The sequence below is a fragment of the Natator depressus genome, chromosome 3 (assembly GCF_965152275.1).
Source record: "Natator depressus isolate rNatDep1 chromosome 3, rNatDep2.hap1, whole genome shotgun sequence".
In the NCBI taxonomy this organism is placed as follows: Eukaryota; Metazoa; Chordata; order Testudines; family Cheloniidae; genus Natator; species Natator depressus.
In genome coordinates, this window is record NC_134236.1 from 68,835,713 (window position 1) to 68,863,126 (window position 27,414).

General features: G+C 38.0%; 1 protein-coding gene across 1 annotated transcript; it reads right to left on the reverse strand.

Moving 5' to 3' along the window:
- Nucleotides 1-2,915: 2,915 nt before the first annotated feature.
- On the reverse strand, nt 2,916-27,387 carry CNR1 (cannabinoid receptor 1). The gene is made up of 2 exons (XM_074948096.1): nt 27,011-27,387; nt 2,916-8,320 (listed from the first exon to the last, which is right to left on the reverse strand). The coding sequence occupies exon 2, from the start codon at nt 8,255-8,257 to the stop codon at nt 6,836-6,838; it is 1,422 nt and encodes a 473-aa protein (XP_074804197.1). The 5' UTR covers nt 8,258-8,320; nt 27,011-27,387; the 3' UTR covers nt 2,916-6,835.
- Nucleotides 27,388-27,414: the final 27 nt, after the last annotated feature.

Here is a 27,414-nt window from a genome sequence, read left to right on the forward strand (position 1 = left end):
GAGGTATGCCTGCAATGTGGAGGTAGAAAGGTATTCTAAAATATGAAGGGAAAAATCAATTTTTTTTTACTGGGCCAAGTCTTATTGAATTATGCTGGAAAAGATATTTTTTGTTTCTGCACTTATTGTTATTCCATTGGGTATCAAGACTTCAGTACTTAATCTGGTCAAATTCTGTGTTTTCACTGGAGATGAAAAATATGTATTATTGTGAGTGGGATGATACTGTGATTTTTTAAAAAGAACATCAGAAGAATAGGAATGATGATGGGCTTGATGTTAACTTGAATGGCCCAAATGATGATGGTATAACTGACTGCATATTTCCTGAATAAGAATAGTTTGGAAAGACAGTTGCTTGGATATTTGTCATTATTTTCTCTTGTTTTGTTAAAAACAGACATACAATTTGGTTATGTAGTACTTTCAAGAGGAAATGTTGCTGATTTGTAGCAGTATGGCTAGTATTTATCAATGAAACACTACATGGCATGCTAACAAAATGTGAATATATTCCTAGTTGTCTTGATAGTTACAGTTTTTGCCTGAGATGCTCAGATTTTGATCTTAATTTTTCTTTGCTTTCATTTAGTCAATTATTTCTCAATGATTAATGATCTAATATTTTCTAAAATATAAATAATTTGTCAAATCAACAACAAGAAGTCCCTGTCCCCTGCTCAGTCCAGGGGTGACCTCAATATGAAGATCTTAGTAGTCTTGGAAGCTTAAAGGTGAAAAGAGAAGTTGTTCAACTTCCTTGGATCTAAGATATACCACCAGATCCTATAGACACCTAATCCTAAACCGACTGAAGTCAATGGGATTCTTTGGACCAGACCTTTGTGGATTTATAAACAACATAGATTAGATTAGATTAGATAAACAAGACCTTGAATTGTCTTATCTGGTAATGGAAAGGATGTAAGCATAAATGGAGGTATAGTTTATCACTATGGAACCCATTTATTTGGTCAAATAACATATCAGCTCCTACCGTGAACTTTCCCAATGTGACTGATTTCCCTCTAATGGAAGGCACTGGACCAGGAGACTGGGGTTCTATTCTTGGCTCTGCCACTGTTTTGCTGGGTGACTTTGGACAAGTCACTGTAACATTCTGTGCCTCATTTCCCCATCTGTAAAATAGGGATAATCATTCTGACCACTTTTGTAAAAAGTACGTAGTACCAAGTACTATTAATGGCTTTGTATCAAACTTTGGTCAAGTTTCACTCCACTGTGACTGCACTTCTTCATTAAGCTGCTTGGGTCCCACTGGTACTTTGGGTATTCAACTGAAAAAGTGGAAAACATCTGTGACTAAATCTAGTCTAAACAAGTGGGATAGCTTTCAAGTTCTCCTTGTTGTCATTTTATAAGGTTACAATCTTACTTAAATTCCATTGAGAATATTTCTTCATGTAGGTTCCGATTCTGCACACTCTTAAATAGTCCCATTGGAGTTAATGGGTTTACTCATGGGAGTGAGGGTGTGGGAGACTAGGCTCTACTACAGTGTGAATACCATAGTTAGTGGGTTAGGTCACCCTGAATGGTGCAGAGAGACACAAATTGTGCTTTTCTCGTGCCAGCCAGCAGTATTTCTCTTGTGCCGTCAGAGGAATTTCACCCTCACCAGGTGTTAGGTCAGGAGTTTTAGTTTTTGCTGGAAGCACCATAAAAAAGCCCCACTACTAGTGTGTGCTTCAGGATGTTTCTTTATCAGCATGTCATCTAAATGTCCTGTCCATACTTCTTCCCTGATAAGCATTAGCCACTTCTTGGGTTGCACTAGCTCCTGTGAGCCCTGAGCAGCAAATAGGTTGTCACGGCCTTGTGCCACTATACCCTCTCCTTTTATAGACTTTCCTCCTCTAGTGGCCCTTTGTACTAGTTAATAGTGGCCAAACCTGGGGACAATCTAACCCCCCGCCATGTTTAACTCACTGCTCTTTTTATTTGTATACTTACTAGTAACTAATTCAGGGCTTTGTTTTTTGATGCACTTGGCAGAGGAGACATATTTATTCCCCTCTTCTGACCTTTTATTTATCTTTATTGTATGGTACAGTTTCTCTTTCTTAATATGATTACGTCTTCACGCATACATAAGCTTCTGACAGAGGCAAAAAATTAAAACTAATAATAGTATTTCATAACTTCCTTGTGCTGGAGCTTGGGTGGCAACTAAATACTGGGGGGGGGGGGGAAATCCTTAAAATAAAAGTGTTCTTTTCAGAAAAGAACAAACATTAGTAAGGCTGGAAATTCTAAGTCAAAGTTACACTCAAAAGAAAACACAGGAAAATTCATCAGAAAGTACAAAGCCTTCATCTGATTTGCAACACACTTTTCAGAAAAAAGTCTGCCTTGGGCGTAAGATAATGCTGGTGAAATGTCAAAGATTGTTTAGTTTGAGTGTTGGTATCAAAGTTGATTTTTATCCTTAACCTCATCTTAACAAATTTTCTTGTCTAAGAATTTCCCTTAGATTTTAAATAACTCTTGGAAATGCTTTGTCTGATTTCCCTCAAACTTTCCAGAAAAACTCCACTTTGAGATAGCCTTCTGAATATTGACATTCCAGGTTCCTTAGTTATGCTTTTGCAGTTCGAGGAAGGGAAAAGTTTGCCTATGTAATGACGTAAGAGATTCAGTCTTATCCATGTCATCACACCTTCGTCTCCATAACAGTTTTATATATATAAAATTTATATATTTATTTATATATTATCTACCCTCGACCCCCAAAGAAACGCAAATACAATGAAGATGCATGAAGCTTGACAACTGTTGTATATAACCAGTTGTTTACACATTTGACAAGGGAAAAAAACCCTTATAAATAAAATCTACAGCCCCAGATTGTGGGATGAAGTGGCATCTTCTGGGGTACACTCAGTAATTTTGACTTTTGGAAAACAAACATAATGGAATACTTTCTCTTTGAATAAATAACAGTTTAATTACATTATAGAAATAAAATATGGCATGGTAGTAATACATTGGAAATATTACAGAAATACTATTCTGCTATAGGTAGTTAAATGGTCGAAGCTACTGTTAATGACAATCTTACCAGTACTTGTGTACAAAGTATCATACAGGTTGCTAACAGAAAGATATTGCAGCAGTTGCAAGGATGTTACCAGCTCAAACAAACATCTAACAATACAATATTCTTCTAAGAGGAAGTAATAATGTTAGATTTACAGACAATAAAGAATTATGTTCTCCACTTTGAAACATTGGAAATAAAAGCTCTGGTAATCCAATTTCTCTATGGCATATTGTCACAAAGAAAGACTTTCCTTTCTCTATGACATTGCATCCCAAGAAGCCCTGTAAACAGTTTATTCAAAGGTAGCTTTTCAGATGTCACAGCAACTTCAATCCTATCCTAAAATTACAGACTTTTTAGGCCACTGCTTGTAATGACTTTTTTATTGTTACTTATTTACATACATTCAGCCCAATAACAGCAGGTAAAATGTTCTGTTTATCTTACAATAGGCATCTTAACATTTTCATCAGAAGGCCAGTGCAAGAAAACTTTGACAGTGATTGCACAGCATCGAGGAGATACGATATTATACAAATATACAATTAGATCGTTGAGAATCTAACTTTGCACATGATATGGATGGTCTCTTTTATAGATATACAACACTTAAAGTTGATAAATACACCGAACTGTAACTACAGAGTTATTCATTTTATGAGAGTGGGGGCGGTTGTGGAATACTATTTGGGTTAGTTGTGCCATCACCAAAGGAAGGTGGGCAATTGCAAAATAGGACTACCTTAGGCAGAAGTTTAAGTACAGCAAATCTAGGAACAGGAACTGATTTTCTAATTAAATAATAATTATTTAGTTTTGTAGGGACTTTTTTGCCACCTAAGTTGAGAAATGATGTTAAGATGAAATATAATCCACAAACCTTTTAAAAAACTCATATGTAAATGAAGATCTTGATATATGAATATTTCACAGGATGTGATTTCTTATATCAATAAGCACCAAGTTTAGTGCCAAGACAGCCCCATTGTCCCATGATTTATCACATAAAATTTAGAACTTGAATCCACAACAACAAAAATTTATAAAATTTTCATTGAATTCACAAGAAGACAGTTTCAAAAAATGGCTCTTAAAATACCTTTTCATTTGACATTGTGTTCTTTTCTCCCAGACTGCTGCATGAAAAACAATGTATTTGTGGAAAGGAAAGAAAGCTCTTTCATTGTTAGATTTCACCAGAAGTAGAGCAATACTCTGAGAAACCTCATCCTTTAGTCATCCCATGGGCCTACTCTTACAAGGTACAGTGGACCTCCTCGCAGGGTTCTAGGCACCCTGCTCTCCCACCCAGGTAAGCATGAATGGCAGGAACTCAGTATCTGTCAGGAATTACTCAGAACCTTGCAGGACGGGGCTCTTACAAAGTGCCATGCTATGACCAGTCTTTAAGAAATAGGCCTGAATCTTCACAGCTTTGTACCTTGTGGAGTCATTTACACCAGTGCACAGTAGCCGTAAAATGCAACTTCTCTGATTTGGACTCAGATACCACAGATGTAAATGACTAAACATGGAGCTACATCCTTAGCTCCAGTCAAGTTCTGCTCAGCGCAGTACCCTAGATAGGGTTGGGAGCAAAGATGGATATATGACACTCCCTTGCTCCCCCCACAATCCTGGGGCTGTCTGGTGTTTGGTGCTACTGGCTGCTCTGACTTGTGAGCAGCTACCACAGTGCCCAAGAGGTCATTCTGGCAGCCACAGATCAGTGATCCAGCCATGCTTCCTTTCCTAAGCTCCTCCCCATAGAGCATGAAGAGGTGGTGTAGAGTTGGCTACACAAGCCCTATGCCACTGAGGGATTCCCCTGTCTTGGGGGAATCCTTGGGTAGCTAGTTGGCTAGCTTGGCTTTGTGGCGGCTTTAGCATAAAACAGGTGGAGCAGGGGACAGAATATGACCTAATGTACCAGGCAGTGGAGAATAAGGCTCAATGGCTCTTATTCAGAATGAGATTTAGAGAATATCCATGTCAAGAAGGCGATTTAATTACTAAAAAATATCCAAGGTTTTAAAAATTTCCATTATAAAATGGAATTGCACCTTTGGATCTAAAAACTCTCTTTGCCTTAATTATGATGGTTTCAGGTTGATACCCTGTTTTTACAGTGAGACACACCTGATTTCAAGCAAATAGATTTAATACTCAAGGACTTTTTTTGAAAAAAAAAAAAAGTCTTATCTCCAACATTCAATTTTTTTAACACTGTAAATACTGATTTTCTGTTGTCTATTTTTGTTCATGGCATATTTTGCCTCTTACCCTTTCCTCCTGATTGTTTTTTGCCTTGTTCTCAAGTAAAACTAAAAAGGTTATTTTCTCTAATACATGGATAAGTCTCTCAGTATGGATCAACGAGTATGTTCTGAATCTTACAATTAGTAAGTTCATCACTGATCAGCTGGAAGAACTCAATTTTAGGAACAGAATTCATGTGCAAAGAGTGCAACAAGAAATAGTTTACATTTGGGCACAGTTTCCTATCTTAGTAATACTATTGTGACCCACATTTACTTAGTATACGTACACACACGTGTGCGCACACCCAAACACAGATATTTATTTATATACACGCTCAAACATAAAAAATGTCTAATTTCGACAATACTTGCTCCTTGTTTAGTGAAGACTGGAGTTTGGCATCTCAGGCTTTAAATCTGTTTAATCCTGGGATACAGGAACACAGCACAGTTCCAGTATATATCAACTGCACAGTAATAACATTATACACTGAATCTGACACATGCTGTTTTCAGAGGTCCAGTGCTAGCAGTTGCCAATTAAAGAAGCCAGTATCCAGTACCTTTTCTTTTTAGTGTTCATATTTACATAATGCCCACCAGAAAGGCATAGTCCGTAAGACAATAAATGTCCTTATGTATAAACGCAGTGGTATTTAAAAGTCTGAACCAGTGCATTCCTTTCTGTGCAGTGCTAGTCTATATTCCCTTGTTGCTGTTATTCTTCTACACAGATGAAAGTTAAAATTAATGGGGATTTCAAATGTCAAATAATTTTAGTTGAAGAAATACAATGCCTTTCCTCTAAATCCACAGAAGCCGACTAAACATGTAAAATTTCCAAAATAGCTCATAGGAGTGCTTCAAATACAGAAGGTATTTTCAGTGGGGTTTACATAACACATATTTCACATTATTTCCACACAACTTTACGTTATCACTTGGTTTAGTTAGACAAATATCAGTAACAAGTAATAAAACAGTATACATTGCACAGGACACAACACATTTTACAGAACCTCTAAAACTCAGTACTGCCGCTTTTGGAAAGAAATGAAAACTTCTATGACTTATAGACATTTAATACATTTCACAATGGAATGAACATTATGATTACAAGGCTTTTTCTTATTTGATGACATGGCTTTAGGATGTTTTAGTTTTCAGTTAGGTTTCACAAGTTTTCAGATTCCCCTCCACTCCACCCCCAGTAACTTCTGAAGGAATTGTTGCTAGTTTGACATTTTCTGTACGTTCTGCCAGAGTTTTATACTTTATTATTCAATGAGCACTTTCTTTAATTGAAAACTTTTATTTTTTTAAAGTAGTTTGAATCCCTAATTGTTAAACTTGGAGGACTGGCCAATGGCAATGATTCTTAAAACAATCATTGTATAGCTTATTATGACAAACTTAAATGTTACAGGTGAGGGAACAAAAGCTTTAAGTCATGTATTTTTTATTAGTTTAAAACAAACTTCTATTCTTACAACGTTGAGAGGGCTTTGATTTACAATGCCTCTGCAGTTGTGTCTGTGGAGACAGACATGGTCACTTTGGCGATCTTAACTGTGCTCTTAATACAGCTTTCAGCTGCCCTGTGAACATTACCTGCATTGTTAGCATGTTTGTGCTGGCAGTCAGACTCCATACTGTTATCAAGAGGCTGCGTAGTCCCTTCACAGGGTGGAAACATGCTCCGGAAAGCATGTCTCAAGTCCTTGCTTCTTAGAGCATAGATGATGGGATTCACTGTTGAATTCATCAAACAGAGCATGCTACAGAATGCAAAGACAGTCTTGATGAGCTTGTTCATTTTCCCAAAGACATCATACACCATAATTGCAAGTAGAGGACCCCAGCATATGATTAAAACCACCAGAATAAGGACCAAGGTTTTGGCTAACCTGATGTCCATACGAGTTTGATCAGGTCTAGTAATATGTACTTTACCATCCTCTGTGGTATGAATTATTATGCTTTTTTGAGTGCCACGCTGAATCATTCTAACAGCATGACTATGAGCCTTCCACAATATGTACATATAGGCATACACAATAAACAGCAGGAGTACAGTGGTGACCCCAATCCAGAACATTAGATAGGTCTCATCAATGAGAGGGAAGATGTCTGAACAAACAGAATTGAGTTTTTTGCAGTTCCAGCCGAGCAGAGGAAGAACAGCTATTACGATAGCTATGGTCCACATCACACAGAATGCTACGACAGCCTTTGGTCTGGTAACAATTCTTTTGTAAGCTAGTGGCCTGTGTATAGATATGTACCTGTCTATTGCAGTAAGGAAAAGGCTGCCTACTGAGGCAGTGAATGAGGCTGTAACTCCACCCAATTTGAACAGAAACACATTAGGACTGTCTTTCCGATGGAAAACATGGAAATCAACAAAACTGTAGACGAAAATTACACTGCCCAGGAGGTCAGCCACTGCCAAGCTGCCAATGAAATGGTAGGAGGGCCTGCACCGGAGGCTTCGAGAGTGCAGGATAACACACAGCACTAGAAGGTTCTCCAGAACGGTGAAGGTGCCCAGGGTAAGGGACAGCACTGCAATGGCCAGCTGCTGGGTGGGGTTTAGAATCATAAAGCACTCCATATCCATGAAGTTCTCCCCACATTGTAGATTCTCCTCATTATCCTTGAAAGTGGATAGGGACTTGTTGTAAAAATCTGTAATATTGATCTGATCCGATGGAATGATACTTAATAGGGGATCATCTCCTGCAGTCATTTTTTCTTGGAAAGGATCACCCCTGAAGGAAGATAAGGGGAATTTCTGTGGGTAGTATCCTAGTTTGGAGGCCATGTCACCTTTAATATCTTCGTACTGGATATCGTTGGAACCCATGTAAAGAAGATCTGTTGTAATTGTTCGGAAAGTTGTGTCTGCGAGGCCATCTAGGATCGACTTCATAACCCCAGTCTTGTATTAGGTAGGATTCAAAGAGACTTGGGAAAAAATACATGTGAGGAAATCCTGGGAAGGGGGAAAAACATCAAACAATTAAGATAAACGGGGAGATAAAGTTTACAAACAACTTAACTCAGTCATGTCAAATAACATTTCATCTTTCCTTGTACTGAACTACAGGTCTAGCCTTTGTCACCTGCTATGTAGTCAGAAGAGTTGATCAATTATTTAGAAGCAAAACATCTGAAACACATTATACGTCTACACATGAGAAAGAAGCTGAAAAATGGGGAAAGATATTCTCTAGAAAATAGTTTTAATTTTTCATCAAAATTTTCTGAGCAGCTCCACCAGAAAGATATTACCTCTAGAATTGAACTGAGATGTCTGATTTCAAAGAACCTTGTGGAACAACATTTTCTGACTTTTTCCATTTAGAAACAATTGCCAGTGCAGAGATCATTTTAAATTGAACAATCATTGTTTTACTTTACTATTGAGGGTGTTGTAAATCTAACTGCAAGGAAAGAACACTGAAGGAGCCGATCAACAAAGATTGATATACAAATGCAGATTTCACTGTTCACCCTGTCCGTATTCCTGTGTGTGTGTCTAGCTCTGTGTTGCAGTAATCTGAGCTACATATTGAAGGCCTAGTGCCAGGATACTGGATATATAATAATTATTGAAAATTAATTATTAAATTGTTTTATTTATATACACACTATATGCATTTGGAGGATAATGAGTGTCATTATTCTGTTAATTACTTCTAGCAGAAGTAATAGCAGAAAACAAGGGAAAAGTGATGGTATTCTACATAAGCTGTGCCCACAATCCCAGAATGTTTCTGATAAAATTAACAGTAGTTAAATAGTCAATATTGACATTTTACAGTAATTTCAATCAATAAACTTCAGAGTTAACACCCCATAGAGATGAATAGGGGCAGTTCATTTTTGCCCTAAAGCTACCAGGCCTGATTCTCATTTGCACCAAGGCCTCTTTACACTACACTACTATCTACCTTAAAGCCCCTTTATATTGCCAGAGTGGTGTAAAAGGGTCATAGTGCAAGTGAGAAGCAGACCCATTGTTTCTGTTTATATTAAGCCTTAATCAGACATTCATAAGGTTATATCAGCAACTATAAGTGCCAAAAAATTATTTTTTTTGTTTTGTTTGTGTTAAAATGGAAGCTTAAACTCTGGAGAAACTGATGGGGTCACCAGCAAATCACTGGTATTGCATACAACCACACACTGACTTCACCTGATCAGTTGGTATAGCTGGCTATAAATGTTAGACAGCATACAAGGGTTAGTTGGCAAAATCCAGAGAAACTGACTGCCTCAGTCCTTGAAGTAAAGAGGGGAGTTCCACAATTATAAGAAAATACATCTGCTCAGTATTACTGAATATAAAAAAAATATGTAGTAAAAAGTATGTTTCCTCTCTCATGACAATAGAAACATTTCAAAATGGAGGCTATCATTGGTATTTCCAGAAAAAAGCAGAGATCATCTGTCTAGCTAGATATTTATACTGCAGTTATGCTTTGGTATCTGAGCACCTAGGCTCTTGTCCAAAATCCACTGATGTCAATCGGAGGCTTTCCCACTGACTTCAATGCGTTTTGGATAAAGCTCCTAGACAGCTAGTGTTAAAGGTAGAATATAAAGCTACACCTCAAGAGGACAGTGCAACATCAATGTTGTAAAAATGGTGAAAAAGTATATGTAATAACCGGAGAGTCTAATACGTAACAAAATGGCTGTGTGAGTTTTGATATCATGTATAGGGTTCATAACTGCGCAAAGCAAAATCTTCATTGTAAAACAGACAGACAGTCTTAAAATGGATTAGGTAATTTAATTCTTAAGGTCTGAATGGTGATGAAAGACAACTTTCCTGAAGAACATATTGAAAATAAATTATAATAATCTTACATTTAATGCTCCTTTCATCCAGAAGGTACTTTATAAATGTTTATAGTGGATTGTATTGATTGTTTTAGGAGGGAAAGCCGTGTTAGTCTGTATCAGCAAAAACAACAAGGAATCCTTGTGGCACCTTAGAGGCTAACAAATTTATTTGCGCATAAGCTTCATCAGATGCATGGAGTGAAAAATACAGGAGGCAGGTATATATATGTTACAGCACATGAAAAGATCGGAGTTGCCTTACCATGTGGAGACATCAGTGCTAACACCTTCTTGTCAACTATTGGGAATGAGCGACATCCACCCTGATTGAATTGGCCTCGTTAGCACTACAAAAAGTAATTTTCCCTCTGTTGATATTCACCCCTTCTTGTCAACTGTTGGGAATAGACCACTTCCACCTTGATTGAATTGGCCTCGTTAGCACTGACCCCCAACTTGGTAAGGCAACTCCCATCTTTTCACATACTGTAACAAATACCTGCGTACTGTATTTTTTACTTCATGCATCTGGTGAAGTGGGTTTTAGCCCATGAAAGCTTATGCCCAAATAAATGTGTTAGTCTCTAACGTGCCACAAGGATTCCTCGTTGTTTTTATAGATTGTATATATTATAACAATGATTTTGCTGTCAACTGATTTGTAACCAACTCTCGGGTGAACTGGGCAACTTTCTAACAGAACACAGCTTATAACAGTATGTAAAAAACACTTTATTAATTTCAAACTATAAAAAAATCAATTAACTCTATACACATATAAAGATGATGGTAGTATTTAAATATTCAATTGTCTTAGAATTTACTTCTGCCATAGGAAAGACAGCTGTTTTAATCATTAAAGCTATAACTCAATGTCAAGAAGATTGTATTTGAGTCAAGACTGCAAATTGTTATGCAACTGAGTACATCTACGAGAAAGACAAATTACTCGGAAGGAGATAGTTTCTGCTAGAGTCACCTTAAGTATATATTGCCTCATAATAAAGTACAAGCCCTGGTTCAAATCCTACCTTTGTTTAAAATACAAAAGAAAAACATGAATTTGTGCCAAGTATCAGAGGGGAAGCCGTGTTAGTCTGGATCAGTAAAAGTGGTAAAGAGTCCTGTTGCACCTTATAGACGTATTAGAGCATAAATTTTCATGAATGAATACCCACTTCGTCGGATGCATGTAGTAGAAATGAATTTGTGTGTTTGCATTTAAGGTTTTAGAAGGAGTATGTTACAGTACCACTATGTATGCAGACACTAAGCTAATAAGATGGTTAATGGGATCACGAGAGGCAAATCCTACTCTGCATTTCAATGATGTTTTTCTGTATTTCTACATTTAGATTATTATAGTGATTTGCACCTTATTGCCTTTGCATAGAGTTTTCTTTGAGAGTTCATTAGTAATACAGTTTAGGCTTTTGGGGATACAGCTGACATTAATTTTGTTATTGTTTGCTGCTGGGAATATCATAATTGGAAATCTCTGGCAGTATGTGTGCATGCACCTATTAAAGTAGCAGTTGATTTTTATTAAAGTTGCAGTAAAACAGCCATTCAAGTGACACTGAACTGTATTTTATTGGGGTTTAGCTTATTTTTAATATACGTAATATGTTGTCTCTGTATAAACTATAGCATGGATATATATATAATCAATTAGCAAACTTCCTCACTTCCAGCTAGTGAAAACAGAAGTCAGAGTTTATGGCTGCAGAGTTAGCAGATGACTGTGGTCCAGATCCTCAGCTGGTATAAACCAGCGTAGCTCCTCTAAAATCAAAGGAGCTACATTGATTTATATTGGCTGAGAATCTGGTCCTATATTCTCAAAGGCAGGCCCTCATTCATGGGGTCACTTGCTTGGTAAGATGCATATGTCAGTATTCTGAGATGTCAGCTCTCAAATGTTCCATCTAGAAACAGTTCAGTACTATTACTCTACAAATGGAGAGATTGGTGGCATGTGTGGAAGTGCCAATAGCAGCTGGATATCTTAGGGGACTGAAATGAACTATGTAGCCATCCTCTTCTAAGCAATTGGTTTAAATCCAGCCCAGATCAATAGTGACCATCTGATAACAGAAATAAATGGGTGAGCTCCACTGCCATTTCGTAGTGGACAAGAGTCCACATCATGAAAATCACCAGCACACTTCTCCCCTTGTTGGCAGCTTCAATAGTGTCCAAAATCTTTCATTCCAGGAGTGGTCCCTCCAGGACAGCGTGGAGACATATTAATGCAGCAGTGTGGGACCTTGCATTTCTACTGCCTGTGCTGTCTGTACCTGTTCTGAGACTAAAGGACTTCCATCTCCAAAGCGCTTAGTCTGGCACCTGAAATGAGCTCTCTAGGCTTGCTTTTAAAAATGGCTTTAAAAGAATGAAAAAATTGATTAAAGGTGAATTAGAGGCACTGCTGGTGCCAACCCTAAAAGTTTTAGTGCAATTATATAACATGAATTAGTTCACAGTAAGTAGTGAATTCTAACTACAGACAAAAGTTAATAGATTAAAATCTCCAGCTAAAGTACAAGGTAAATAATCTTCCCTTTTACCTTAACCTCCTTGCCAACAAAAACAAACAAACAAAACAAACGCACACTACTTTAGCCCATATCACTTCTTCCACATAAGAAGTTTTCCACAAGCCTGTGGCATTGTGACTTCCACTACCACAGAAAATGTACAAAGTGTCATCCATTAACTAGACTAGTTTTTAAGGACACAATTGGCCATCTTGTCTGTCAATGACATTACTTGGTTTGACTTTGGTTTATCAATTCTCCTTCCAGTTTGCATTATTAGGGCTTGATTCTGCGAGGTGCTGACCACCCACACCTTCTACTTAGAGTTGTGGGCACTTGGCACTTTGTAGGAGTGAACCCTTAAACAGCTGAATTAATTAAAGCCTACGGGGCAAATTCTGCCTCTGCTCCCCATTGCACAGTCACGTAAAGCCTCTTAAGGGTTACATAGATGTTACTAGAATCCAGAAGCTGTATGCAGTAGTGACCATGGAAAGGCTGTGTAAATACATGGTTGGATTACAGGAGGATCAACTCTCTCCTAAACCTTGTGTAGGTTCCCCATGCAAAGCTCATTTACTCAGGGGAAAAGAATACTACACTAATATGAATAACAATTCTCATTCTTTTTGCAGTAGGCAGGTTATTACAATTATTGCCATCATCTATAAAAGCTGAATTTTTCTTCAAGGCAGAATGATTGACAAAGCAATTTTAATAATCTATAAAAATAAATAGTAAAATTCTTCCTAAAAAAGGTAAAATGATGGTGCTGCTGAAAACTGCAGATATGCTGAGAACAAGAAGTCAAAACAAACAATACTAAAATAATACAATGAAAATAATAATCATGATTCACTAATTTTCATTTTGTAAAATATTTGGATTTCCATTTTACACAGTTCTTCTATGAGATTTACAGATCATTAAGAATTGGTCAAAGGGCAGCTTGTATAGTTGAAATGTATTTTTTTAAAATGCATTGAAATATGTATATAAAATCATATATTTGGATTGTAATCCTCTCCCAAAGTCTTCATATGTTGCTCACCATCTTAGGTTGTAAGCTCTTTGGGTCAGGAATTGTATTCCATGCGTTTGTACAATGCCAAGCTGAATGGGACTACAAACTTGACCGGTCCCATGGACCCTAGCCCAGTAGAAATAATAGTAATAACAACAATAATAATTTACCATCATGCCTGGGTAATCAAAAATGTTAGAGAAATAGTAGATGATAGCCTAAATGAATTAAAACAGGCGTATACAATTAAAATTTAGTTTAATAATTGCGTTATTATAAATGGTGGTGAACAGTACAACTGCCGAGACCAGAACTAGGTTTCCAAGCCTTAAAAAGAAAACACAGAATACAAGAAGTGAGACTGAGTCTCACTGAAGTGATGCAAAGAGCTTGTTGCAAAAGAATGTGAAAATGTTTGTTACATCTTGAATACTGTTTATTTAACATTTTAGGATTTAAATAACATTTCAAGTGTACAGACACTAGCTACTCAGGAAAACTCCCATTGAATTCAGTGGAAATTTTGCCTGTGTGAGGACTTCAGAGGGAAGATCATTAAGATCATTAAAGAGAATAGTAAGTGCTCTCAACAAATAAGGTAGTTTCTAGCTATGGTGGACCAAAGATCAGGACTGGCATAAGCAAGTGTGATGTTTATGAAGTCACTGGACTAAATTCAGTTTTTATATAATTTAGTGATGCAAGTTTTATGTTGGGTGTAAACTAGTCAGAAACCAGTGGTAGTGATTATTATTTGTTTGTTTTACTATTGTAGTGCTCAGAGGCCCCATCAGGATCAGGGTCTTATTGTTTTGGGTGCTGTACCCTGGCCCAAAGAGTTTACAATCTAAATTAAGAGAAGACACAACATGTTGGCATCACAAACAAGCAGAGGGAGTGGGTGAGGGAGGATGAGGGTAACAGTGATGGGAAGGTATGGTTACAGAGACTGGCTATGTGCATAACCTTTTTGAAAAAACAAAACAAAACCCCACCTTGCAGGCCTCCTTTAGCTATATAATAAGACTCTAGAAACGTCACTCTGAAGCCTAGAATGTCTGTAGGGGCAGCGTGAAGCAATGGAAACAGCTCCAACCATGGCTGAGACATTTTTGTTCAGAATATCATCAGGGTCAACCATCACAGGGATTCGTGGTCTGCTACCATCCATTTTTAAGTTCTCAGCCATTTTGACTTTACAAATTACACCCAGGCGACAGCAAGGCAGGTATCTATGCCACACCAAGAAACCTAGGCCATTGTGATATCAGAGGTAACTCAACCCATCACTACCCTTACTCCAGTGCCAATTTGCATGCAATAATTTCATTGGTTGTATGAGGCAGATGGTGGATTACTTGGCCCAACAATCACAGTTCTTCAAAATCACCCACACAACACCACAAACAATAACCACAGGTACACATAGCCCCTCACAGCAGCAAACACCCCTCATTTGCCACCTGCACAAATCAACACACATATTCCAGAACTGACACCAGACTGTGCCACTCGGAAGCCTAGAACGTCTGTTGCGTCAGTGTCAGGTGATGGAAACAGCGGGCTAAGAGCTCTTTTTGTTTAGAAATATTACTAAGGGTTCAGTCGTCATTGGCCCTATGAGAACGAGACGGAATGTTGGAGTCCAAAGGTTCCGTGGTGGTTGGAATGTGACAGCTGATCAGAGAAGGTGGGAATAAGGGCTACCCGAGGTAACAAAGAGATGGTCATGCCGCCAGTGCAGCTCTGTGCACAGGCTGGAGAACAAGTACAAACAGCACATGATTCACTACAACACAGTGCATGGAAACAAGAACCCTCAGTTTTGGCTCTTTTACCGATGGCTTTATGAATTACACCCATGTGACAGGACAGGCCTTCAGCTGCTAGTATATATATATATATATATATATATATATATATATATATATATATATATATATATATATATATAAAATGGCACAAGTTCAAAATTTTAAAATCTTTCACGGGTCATTATTAAGCATTTAAAAAAAAAAAAAAAACCAGTTTTGGGAGACAATAAAGCAACTGCCAGGACAGGGGAGGGTTCAGATTAAGAGCAGCAGTTGGAGAAGATTGATCTGGATTCAGGATAAACTCAGTTAAGGTGGGACCAACTCAGAATAGATTTGGCAATGAATAGCAGTTTGATATAGTTTTTCATAATTAAATTCTGCAAACTAATTCCAACTAATGTACACTTAATGATAGTAGCTGTGCCCATTCAGAGCCCAACTGCAGTCAACAGGGATTCACATGGATGCAAAGATCCACCTACACAGAGCCCATTCCAGGATCGGAGCCTAAATATGCACCAACATACATAACGAAACATCTATTGCCCGGGCTCACAGCAAAATTTTCAAATGCTCATAACTTTTAAAAATCAACCTCCAGGGACTTTTTCCAACCCAGGAAAAGCCTCCATGTCTATGCCTATGCCAGCTTTCAAACTTCAGCCATTTTAGCGTTAGCCCTGTCCAAAAAAAATATGGTTAGATTTTAACTGGTAGCATATTCCTTCTCCACTCTCACTAAACTCCAGAACAACTGAAGGGAAATTGCTTACATTTTCTAGGGGAAAAAATCTTGTTTGGGCAGTGATGAAACATGGACATTTTCAGCCAAAAAGGTGGATGTTTTGGAAGGGTTATGACCAAGTGAATACATGAGTTTATACTGGAAACTGTTCTGCAATCAGTGTAAGGGGTACATGCTCTAATCTCACTGTTTTGGATACTCTCTTTCATGCAGACTTTAGTGCAAAAAGCTTTGCAGAGTTAATAGATTGACCAAGTGGGAATAAAAAGTGAAACCAGAGGAAGAGGGAAATAACAGGGAAAAAAAACATAGGTTCTCTTCTGAGATTTGAAAATTGGTGGATGGTTGACTGTGAGGGGCAGGCAGAAACACCGGATGGCTCTACCTGACAACAGGAGCTGCCCAGGAAAAGGCTCACGTACTCACTTACCTGTAGCTTTAAGATTCATACAGTCATAGAAAAGTAGGGCTGGAAGGGACCTCGAGCAGTCATCCAGTTCAGCCCCTGTGCTCTGAGGCAGGACCAAGTAAACCTAAACCATCCTTAACCTGCTCTTAAAACCTCCAATGACAGAGATTCCAAAACCTCCCTTGGAAGCCTATTCCAGAACATAACTGTCATTATAGTTAGAAAGTTTTCCCTAATATCTAACCTAAATCTTCCGTGCTGCAGATTAAGCCAATTACTTTTTGTCCTACCTTCAGTGGACATGGTGAACAAGTGATCATGGTCCTCTTTATAACAGCCCTTAACATATTTGAAGACTTGTTATCAGGTCCCCTGGCAGCCATCTTTTCTCAAGACTAAACATGCTCAGTTTTTTTAACCATTCCACAGGTCAGGTTTTCTAAACCTTTTATCATTTTAATTGCTCTCCTTTAGATTCTCCCCAATTTGTCCACATCTTTTGTGAAGTGTAGTGCTCAGAACTGGACATGGTGCTACAACTGAAGCCTCACCAATGCCGCGCAGACCGGGACAATTACTTCCCATGTCTTACATACGGTACTCCTATTAACATGGTATTAGTCTTTTTCACAACTACATCACATATTCAAATTTGTGATCCACTATAACCCTCAGATCCTTTTTATCAGTACTTCTACCTATCAGTTAGTTTCCATTTTGTATTTGATTGTTCATTCCTAAGTGTAGTACTTTGTACTTGTCTTTATTGAATTTAATTTTGTTAATTTTAGAAAAGTTCTCATATATATCAAGGTCATTTTGAATTTGAATCCTGTCCTCCAAAGTGCTTGCAACCCCTCCCAGCTTAGTGTCATCTATAAATTTTATAAGTACACTCACTATCCACTTCATTATTCAAGTCATTAAATGAAAATATTGAATGGTACCAGACTCAGGAGAGACCCCTGCGGCACTTCACTAGATACATCATCACAGTTTGACATTGAACCATTGATAACTACTCTTTGAATGCAATCTTTCAACCAGTTATACGCCTACCTTACAATAATTTAATATAGACCACATTTCCCTAGTTTGCTTATGAGAATGCAATTTGGGACTGTGTCAAAAGCCATATTAACTTTTTTAGAGAAGACTGACATAAAATAGCATTATACACCTCAGCATTCTTGATGTCATCCATTATTAGTTCTCTTTTCCTACTAAGTAATCTTGTGTCCATCTCTTGCTCCTCTATAGAACCTCTTCTTATTGCCTTGTGTGTCTCTTGCTAGGTGTAATTTGTTTTGTGCCTTAGCCTTTCTGATTTTGTTTCTACATACTTGAGCTATTCTTTTGTACTTATCCTTAGCTATTTGTCCATGCTTCCACTTTTTGTAGGATTCCCTTCTGATTTTCAGGTCAGTTAAATGCTCCTGATGGAGCCATAGTACTCTCTTACTATTTTTCCTATCTCTCCTTTGCATCAGGATAGTTGTGCCTATAATACTGTCTTTTTGAGAAACAGACAGCTCTCCTAAACATTTTTCTCTTAGATTTTTCTTCTCATGGGATCTTACCTGCCAGTTCTCTGAGTTTGTTAAAGTCTGCTTTTTTGAAGTCCACTGTCCTTAATCTGCTGCTTTCACTCCTTCATTTCCGTAGAATCATGAAATCTATCATTTCATGATCACGTACACCCAAATGGCCTTCTACCTTTACACTTACAACCAATTCCTCCCTGTTAGTCAGAATCAAGTCCCTTCTTCTGCCTTCTGAAACAAGAAGCTGTCCCCCAATACATTCCAATAATTTAATTGACATTTTGTGTTTTGCTGTATTACTTCATATGTCTGGGTAGTTAATGCCCCATTACTACCAGGTCTTCTATTTTGGATATTTCTGGTGTTTGTTCCAGAAATGCCTCATCCATCTCCTCCTCCTGATTTGGTGGTCTATAGTAGACTCCTACCATGGTGTTGCCCCTGTTTTTTCTCCTTTTATCTTCTCCCAGAGGCTTTCAACTGGTCTGCAATACCTCCTCCCTTTTTTTCCTGTCTTTTCTGAACAAGCTATACACTTCTATACCAATATTCCAGTCATGAGATTTATTGCACAAAGTCATATTTAGCTTATGTACTAATACTTCTAGTTTTTCCTATTTATTCCCCATACTCCTTGCATTGTCGATTGTGTGAAGGCTGAGAAGAAGCTAGTGCTAGGTGAAAAGGGGGGCAGAGAGGCCTTTTCTCTTCCTGTTTCCTATGAGTTAATCTGGAAGGTTTTAAAGACAAGGAGGGGGGTTTTGAACTATAACCTAACAATTAATACAAAGCCATCTGAGCTGTTCCAGGATAGCCTGATGATGCTTCTTTGTGAATGTGAGAAATTGGGCAGCAGCATTCTGTATAGATACTGGAGTCCAGAGAGCTAGTACTTGGGGAAGCCATCAAGAACAACATTTCAATAAAAGGTGAATATTACTAAGTTCTAGTTGTATGATGCCAACAGTGTGCTAGACATTTTGATTAAGGATTTCAGTAAGGTGGAGTTGAGACAGTAGTATGCATAGGAAATATTGCAGAGGCGCTGATAAGCAGATTTACAGACACAGGAGATGTGGGAGGAGAAGGAAAGTTCAGAAAAAAGAATGATGCCAAGGTTGCGGACAGTGGAGGCAAGTGGGAGATCTGGGTCAATAGCGAAGATATAACTCTATTTAGAGATGTTCCCCTTTCCCAAAAGAAGCACTTCTGTCTTTGAGACATTTAGCTGAAGAAAGCTGAGAAGTCAAAAACACCCTTTACCTACTGAAGGCAGAGAAAGTAGAAAGAACACTCATTGAAGGTGTTGAAGAGAGCTGGTCAACATTTTTTGACTTTTTGATGTTTCGACAAAAATTTCTCAGAAGATTTTTGCTGTTTTTTTACCAAACTTGGCTGGTCAAAAAATTTCAGAAATTCAAAATTTCAGCAACCAAAAAATGATGAAAAGGTATTTTTTTCTTGCATTTTTCAACTAGCTATAATACTGAAAGATGCAACTACTATGTACAGTTGAGTGCCATTTGATGTAAAAGCTATAGGTAGGGACAAGATGACCAAGAGGGAGAAAGTAGACAAAAAAGAGCTGAGCTTAGCACTGAATTATGTGGGACAGCACAGAGAACAGCTTGGCACAGAAAGGGATGATCATCAAGTACAGAGAGAAAGAGCAGGTTGATTCGAAGGTGCAGAGCCACGAAGAGGGAACCAGAGACTACTGGATAACATTGGAAGTGATCCATGAAAGGATGGAATGGTCCACAATGTGAAGTTAAGGAAAAACAATCAGAGAGGAAAAACCTTAATTAACAGAAAGGAAGAAATAATTAACTACTCAGAAGAGGGCTGTTTCCATGTCATAGCAAAATTCAGAATAAAAAAAGGTCATGGATACTGTTGTGGTAGAAAGGATTGAAGGGAGGGGGGAAAATGTACTGTACTTTGCTGAGAAAGTGATGGTTAGAGACAGAATGGTAGGAAGAAGTCAAGCTCTAGAGAGATTTTAAGAAACTGGGGCAGATCCTGTGACTCTCTTTTTTTTCTGTCTGAAAAGAATGATACATAAATAAATAATACTGAAGTGGACAGCAGCAGATTTTAAGTAACGTGCCAGATGCAAAATAAATATTGACAGCGGTGGTTATGTAGGAACAACTATAGGAGAAGGACGTGTGTAACTGGGGAATGGTGGGGAGCAAAAGAACACGTGGTTTCTTAACAGATTATTGCTAAGTGGGAAGGGAACAGAAAAGTGGAAGAGAAGAGAAGGCATTAGTGGAGAGGAGCAGGATGGAGGGGAGATTAGCACAAATGCTGGTTCTTAGATTTAAAGAAGGAAAATATTCTTTGCAGCTGGCCAGAGAAAAGCTGGGTGGGTAAAGAAGAAAAGTAATGGCATGGAAGCATGAGAAGATTACCAGTGCCTTTTGAATTGAAAGAGAATATGGATTACACTTCGGATGCACTGTAAGGTGAGGGGTATGATAGGATTTCCAGATTTTATAGTGGATATGGAACTAGAGCACACATCATTGTTTTTAAGGCACTGGCTTGTGCATTTGAAGGTCTATTTCTGATCTGTATTCAGACAGTGCAGGAAGAAATGAAGAATTCTGATGGTGCCAAGTTGCTTATGGGCAATGAACAGGACAGGACTGTAAGTATTGACACAAGGCACTGGGGTGGGGGAAGGTCAGCAAAGAATGGATCAGATGAGCAGTTCAGGCTGCAGACTCTAGTGAAATCAAAGTGTTTGAGAAAATGGAAGCACTGGGCTGAGAAGAAAGAGAAGGGTCTCAAATGTAACTACAGAATGATCAGTGCAGGGGATACAATAAACAGAATATGGAAAGGAAAGGGGTATACTGGTGAAAACAAAAGGTCACTGCAAAGAGGGTCAAAAGGGTACCCACCATGCAATATTAATCTACTTTAGTTCTCAGGAGTCCACTTCTCTTGGAAATTATTGTTAGACCATCATATAGTGCAATGCTCAGAATTTACGATAGCAAGGTTTTTAGTTAATTTGATGTCTCACTCCAGAACTCTTTGTCAGATGTATTTCAGTTAAAAAATGGAAAACATTCTTTGGATTTTAGACCTCTATCGACTTTTATCAAATTTAAATAAGATCAGATAACTCTTCATAGTTGCATTCAGATTATAATATTCTGCTATACTGCCCTTATATACACAAGCAACTTGTGAAATTATTTGCCAGAATATTAAACCACTACACCAGATTGCTTGGCAATGGTGCATGTCTTTGAAATATGCAGATGCTTTTCTTAACAGAGAGAAGAATTATAGTAGATTCTGATCTCCCTTATATCAGAACAAAAAGCAAAAATACAACCAACCAGTATAATATTTCATTTGCAGAAATAAATTTTTAAAAAGATAAAATTCATTTCTCAGTTTGAAAGTTTAAAATATAATATCAAATCTCACTGGAGAAACGCAAAGTCTTAAAAGTGTCGCAATGGTGTTTAGCATCAATAAACCCAAATTCCTGGTGCTAAATGTTAGCAGACAAGTTAAAGAATAAGAAGTGTATGTATAATACATGGCAGAGCTACTATATGTGAAATATCTGTTGCACATCATTTTAATATATCCCGTACACAGCCTTTGTGGGGGGAAAAGCAAAAATCTAAAGTCAGTGTATCCACTGAGATGCTGTCAATGTATTTATTTAAAACCTCCAAACCCATTTTACATAATTTTCCAAGCACAGATGCAGTCTGCACTGTTAGAGAGACAGAGTTGGCTAAAAATAAAGATTCCTGATTATAGTAGGCACATTCAGATATTCACAAAGAGAAAGAAAAAACAAAAACAAACAAACAAACAAAAATGTTGAAAGGGTTTCCTAAAATGCAGGTGTGAAAATTACACCAGCTGGATCTGAAATAGATTTCATAGTATTCCCTAATCAACTGCTTCTGCTCATCACTTTTTAGTGGGTAAACATGATTTTCTCAGAAAGAATAAATACACGATTGCCAGAGATAAGGCTTATACTGGATCAGGCAAAATCTAATAAAATTTAGCCCCAATCTGCACAATTAGGACAAAACCTTAAATCTATATGTCTAGTTATGGTAACAGCTCAACATAAACCTAAATAAACTGTATTGTATTAAGTAGTATAGTTGAGAGTAAATAGGGGTAAATGGAGTAGTAATTCAATAGTGAATTAGTTATTTTATCTGCAATATGAATTTGGCTAATTTGATCAGAAAAGCCTACAACTGGAGAAGGATTGGGCCCAATGGTTGGATATTCATAAAGCCCTTGCATAATACACAAACATGAGCAAATGTTGTCCAACCTCATGTTGCTAATTGAACTATTTTTACGTGCACCAAAGGCAACTTCAGACGTTCTTTCAACAAGAAACTGATTTATAAGTAATTATAACCATTCCATAGACAACTCCAACCTGGCTTCTGCAATCAGTTACAAACACATACATTTCCAATAAGATAGGTTCTGGGTGGAAGTCCTTATCTCAACAATAGTAATTCTATGTGCACATTTTACATCAGTACAGTGCCAGTCTACGAATAGAACAGAAGTAGGGAACAATATGAACAAGATAGAGGGTTCAACCCTACTAAATCCTAACACGTTTTAACATTATATTAATAATAGAATGCCATTGCTGCCTATTCTGGCACATTTGCAAGACTGTGTTTGAGTACAAGGGCCTGGCATGCATTTCTACTATCGATAGGAAAACAAGAGCAGCCTTGTTATGATTAAAAGGGTCTATTTCCCTCAGACTTCTGTCTTCTGTGTCCATCTGCACAGCTGCTTTGAACTTGGCCAAACACCAGTTTTAGGGTCACTTGCAAGTACACATTTTAAATCAGCAGCAAACTGCACAAATTCTTTGGCACAGACAGGAAAATATCCAAGTTTTCACTCAGATGGTTGATAAATGATTTTGTATGACATTCATCATTTCAGATAGTCTGAACTATTTGGGGAGCTGCAGCAAAACATCTCTATAGACATGTACTGCTTCATGAGGAGAATCAGATAAAGCCAATATAATCATGCACAAAGAAATGAAAAGAAATCACTGTGGACAAAAGTGAATTCTGCAGATACATAGAAACCTCTGACTGAATTGCCAAAGAAAGGTCACAAAGTTTGTATTTAAAAAAATATGTTAATCTCTTTCTAAATATAGAAAACTAAACCAAACTTTTTCTATAAGAAATTAGTGAAATGAGTGGCAGTGAGTAGATGAAAGAGACCTGTAGAGTCAGGAATGAAGAGAAATGTGTAAAATTCTCTGGTAGTATTAAGTGAATATAAAGATTGGTCTGGGTTTCCACTTGCTTTTTAATGTTATCACAAAGCTCTATTCAATAAGAGGAGAAAGCAACCAAGTACTCAATCTCTAGAATATAAACCTTTCAGCCCTGAAATTTTCAGTTCTATTATAGCTTGCAAGCATTTTTCATCAAGTCTATATTATAGTCAAAAGGATGAAAGAAGGAAATAATTTAAATAAACAAAACCATTTCATGCTTAAAATTTCAATAGCCAAATTAGAAAATTGTGAACACTGAAACAGAAAGACAGCCTTACATTGGTTGAGACATGCCATCCTTTTAGTAAAGCATGAAAGCGCTTAATGGTGTCCTTTATGCAATTGAGCCAACATAATTAACTAAAGAACAACGGCTATGATCAAAGGCTTCAACCAGCTTACTCTCTTACTAATAAAATCCTGATTCCATAGCATGATGTAAAGTATTTTTAATTGAATGTTTCTGAGATATTGTTACTGGTTAGTTGATGAGATAAATGCATAGAAAATAATCTCTCTTTACCTAGCCAACTCCCCTCCACCCCACAAGTAATCCCTGCTACAATCCCCAGAAATATGTTTATTGTTTTTATCAATTCCATTTTAAAATGTTTTTATTCAAATTGTTCTGCCTTTTATTCCAAAGAATAATAATGAGGTACCTGTATTTGGTGGTGGCTACAAAACTAATTTCAGCCTGAAGCAAATAAAAAATTTAACATTCATCTTTTTAAGTTATTTAAAAGGTGTTTCATGCATTTCTTTTACAGTTAATTTAATTAAGTCTTTCTGTTTAATAAATACCTCCAACACAATCAGTGAGCCTTTTTCTTTCTGGAGAAGAAAGGGGAAAACCTATGGCAAGCAGTTATTAAGTGTAATCTAAAAAGAATAATTAACTGCTCTCAACTAATTGTTATCATTTTAACAGTTTGAGTACTCTAACATTATTAAATACCAAAAACAACACTCTGGTCCTGCACCTAAGTTTGCTAGATGGGAATATTAGTATCACCACTACACAGAGAACAACATGTTCCTTTAGGAAATGGTGAACAATAAAACTGAAAACAAGGGATACAAATAAAAAGGATAAAAATCCACCACCCTACATTTAAGACTTAAAAAAAAAAAACTCTCAACAAATAATTATATCTTAAAGTATAAAAATACCAAAAAGAAGAATTTTTCAGCTCTAGTTCACTATCATACATTTCCTTAACTCTTCTGAAATATACTACCTATGATCAAACCTGCATAACATGTTCATGTAATCTCCTTTCATACAGGAAGTAACACTCATCGTAATTTTAGGAAAATGGGAAAAGCTATAGATTTTGTCTTCTAACACTATTTTACTGATCTTAAACCAAAGTATCCCAGTGAAACCTTTTCTCCTATCAAAGACCTAATACATACCTCATCCAGGGGTGTCCTCAATGCAGATTAGCTGATATTTTGGAAACAAAATAATGTCCATTTACAACAAAACCCAGTTGGCTACTTGTAACTGTAAATCTGAAAGTTTATTATGATACATGCAAGAAGTTTAAAAACACCTGACTGGTTGGGGGTTTTTTTTTTTTTCAGTTCTTAGGTTTAAAAAACCAACAATACCGAATATTCAAATGAGATTCAATGCTCAAGGTTTAGTGACATCCTCGCTGAACATCTTTGCATACACAATTACAAGTTGACTTTTATTTCAGTTAAAATGTCAATAGCAGAGGGTTATCTTTTTTGGGGGGGAGGTGGAGGGAGAAGTATAGAAAAAAATCAATAAGAATGTTATCCACTGTAAATTATCAATGAGTTAGGATTAGAGAAGAAATCCTCAATGTCAGCTAACGTCCTGTGGGAACCTAAGAGGTTGATTTCTCTGAGAGCTTCAGAATCACAGAAGAATAGACTTATATTAACCATAAAACCACAAGTCCTTAGCATCTACAGGGCTCTTTCTTGTCAGGAGCTGGATTTGTCCTTTCTATTCAATACACATCTATTAATGGAAGTAATGAAACAGACAAAATTTTCCATCCAGTAAATGTTGTTCTATAACAAACTGTCCTTACCAATCTTAGGTTCGACTGCTGAGATAGTGTGAAAAACAGAAAAATAAAGACAGCCAGCCATGAGGAAATTACTGAGCATCATTCAAAACAGACAAAAGACCATAATTAATATACATGTGTAAAGAAAATAAACTACAATACTCAAAAGACTTTTGGTAGCCTTTTAACAAGCATGTAGCTTTCAGTAACATACTCATTTTACCAGCATGCTATTCATGTATGTACACACAGTAAAACAAGCAGTACATACATACAGAACACACAAATTCACAGTGTTACCATTTAAACCTCAAATTCATGAAAATACACTAAAAGTAATTAAATGTCATAGTTTTGGCGCGCAGGGAGGACTGTCTCTAATAATTATTTAATTAAATGGCAATTTACTGGGACAGTCTCCTGCATTTTAATATTCCTGTTTTGTTCAAGGAACATAATTTGTTCAGCTAATAAGGGGCATTACTACTGTAATTTACAAGCTACTGCAAATAAAGTTTATCAGTTTAACAGGTATTTGTTTAATAGGGTTCTAATGCATTCCTCTACATTTAATGAGGAGAAAATTTTTTCAACAGAATATGTGCGTGTGTGTCCCTTTGTAATATGATTGTAAGGTCCTTGGGACATGGACTGCACCTTCCCCTCTATTCTGTACAGCACCAAGAATGTGCTTAACAAATAATCCATAGTATATTATTATACAGATGATTACATGTATTACTTAAGTGTGTTAGTAGGGGGTATACCCAGAAAGAGAGAGAGAGAGCGGGTCAGTAAGCTATTTGTGATAGATACACACACACAGAGGGTCCGTAAGCTATTGGTGATAAAAACACACAGAGAAAGGGTCAGCAAGCTACTTGTGATAGACACACAAACACACACAGAGGCTTATGCTCAAATAAATTTGTTAGTCTCTAAGGTGCCACAAGTCCTCCTTTTCTTTTTGAGAATACAGACTAACACGGCTGCTACTCTAAAATCTATTTGTGACAGACACACACACACACACACAGAGGGTCAGGAAGCTATTTGTGACAGACACACACACACACACAGAGGGTCAGGAAGCTATTTGTGACAGACACACACACACACACACAGAGGGTCAGGAAGCTATTTGTAAGAGACAGATACCTGAGCCCTAGAATACTCAAGGAGCTGAGCAAAGACATGGGGAGGAAAGCAGCCCCTTGACCAGCACAGCAAGGAAGTTGATCTGGCATTGACACTAGCGTAGTAGCCGGTGTCTCTCACCCCCTAGTGAGATGCCCTTCCAGGGCTGCCCCCCCAGACACACACTCGGGAGGGGACGGCTCGTTCCGTGCTGAGCGCCCCTCCCGCTCTTCCTTACCCTTCACATCGGCTCCTGCTCCGGGGCGCTGCTCCTTCTCGCCTGCCTCGTGCTCTTGCCAAGCGGCGCGGCGGCTCCTCGGCGGGACTGAGACGCGCTCCCGCGCTCACTACAGCCCCCCCCAGCAGGGAGCACGCGGGCCGCCCCGCCCCGGCCGGGCCCGGGGCGCCGGGGAGAGGAGAGGAGAGGAGGCGGTGCTGGGAGCTGGGGAAGGACAGCAGGCAGGCTCAGGCAGCGCGCGGGGCGCTGCTCTCCATGTGCTGCTCCTGCCCCTGGCTGGGAGGAAGCCGCCCCCACTCCTCCTCTGCGGCTGCAGCTGCTGCGCGCCCGGCCCCGGCTGAGTGTGTGTGTCCGCGCCTCTCCTCCCAGCCTGGCTCCTAGCACCCCCCCCTCTTTCTCTCGGG

What these genes read in the sequence shown, in the direction of transcription:
- CNR1 (XM_074948096.1), bottom strand. Translation starts at nt 8,257, where the DNA reads ATGAAGTCGATCCTAGATGGCCTCGCAGACACAACTTTCCGAACAATT.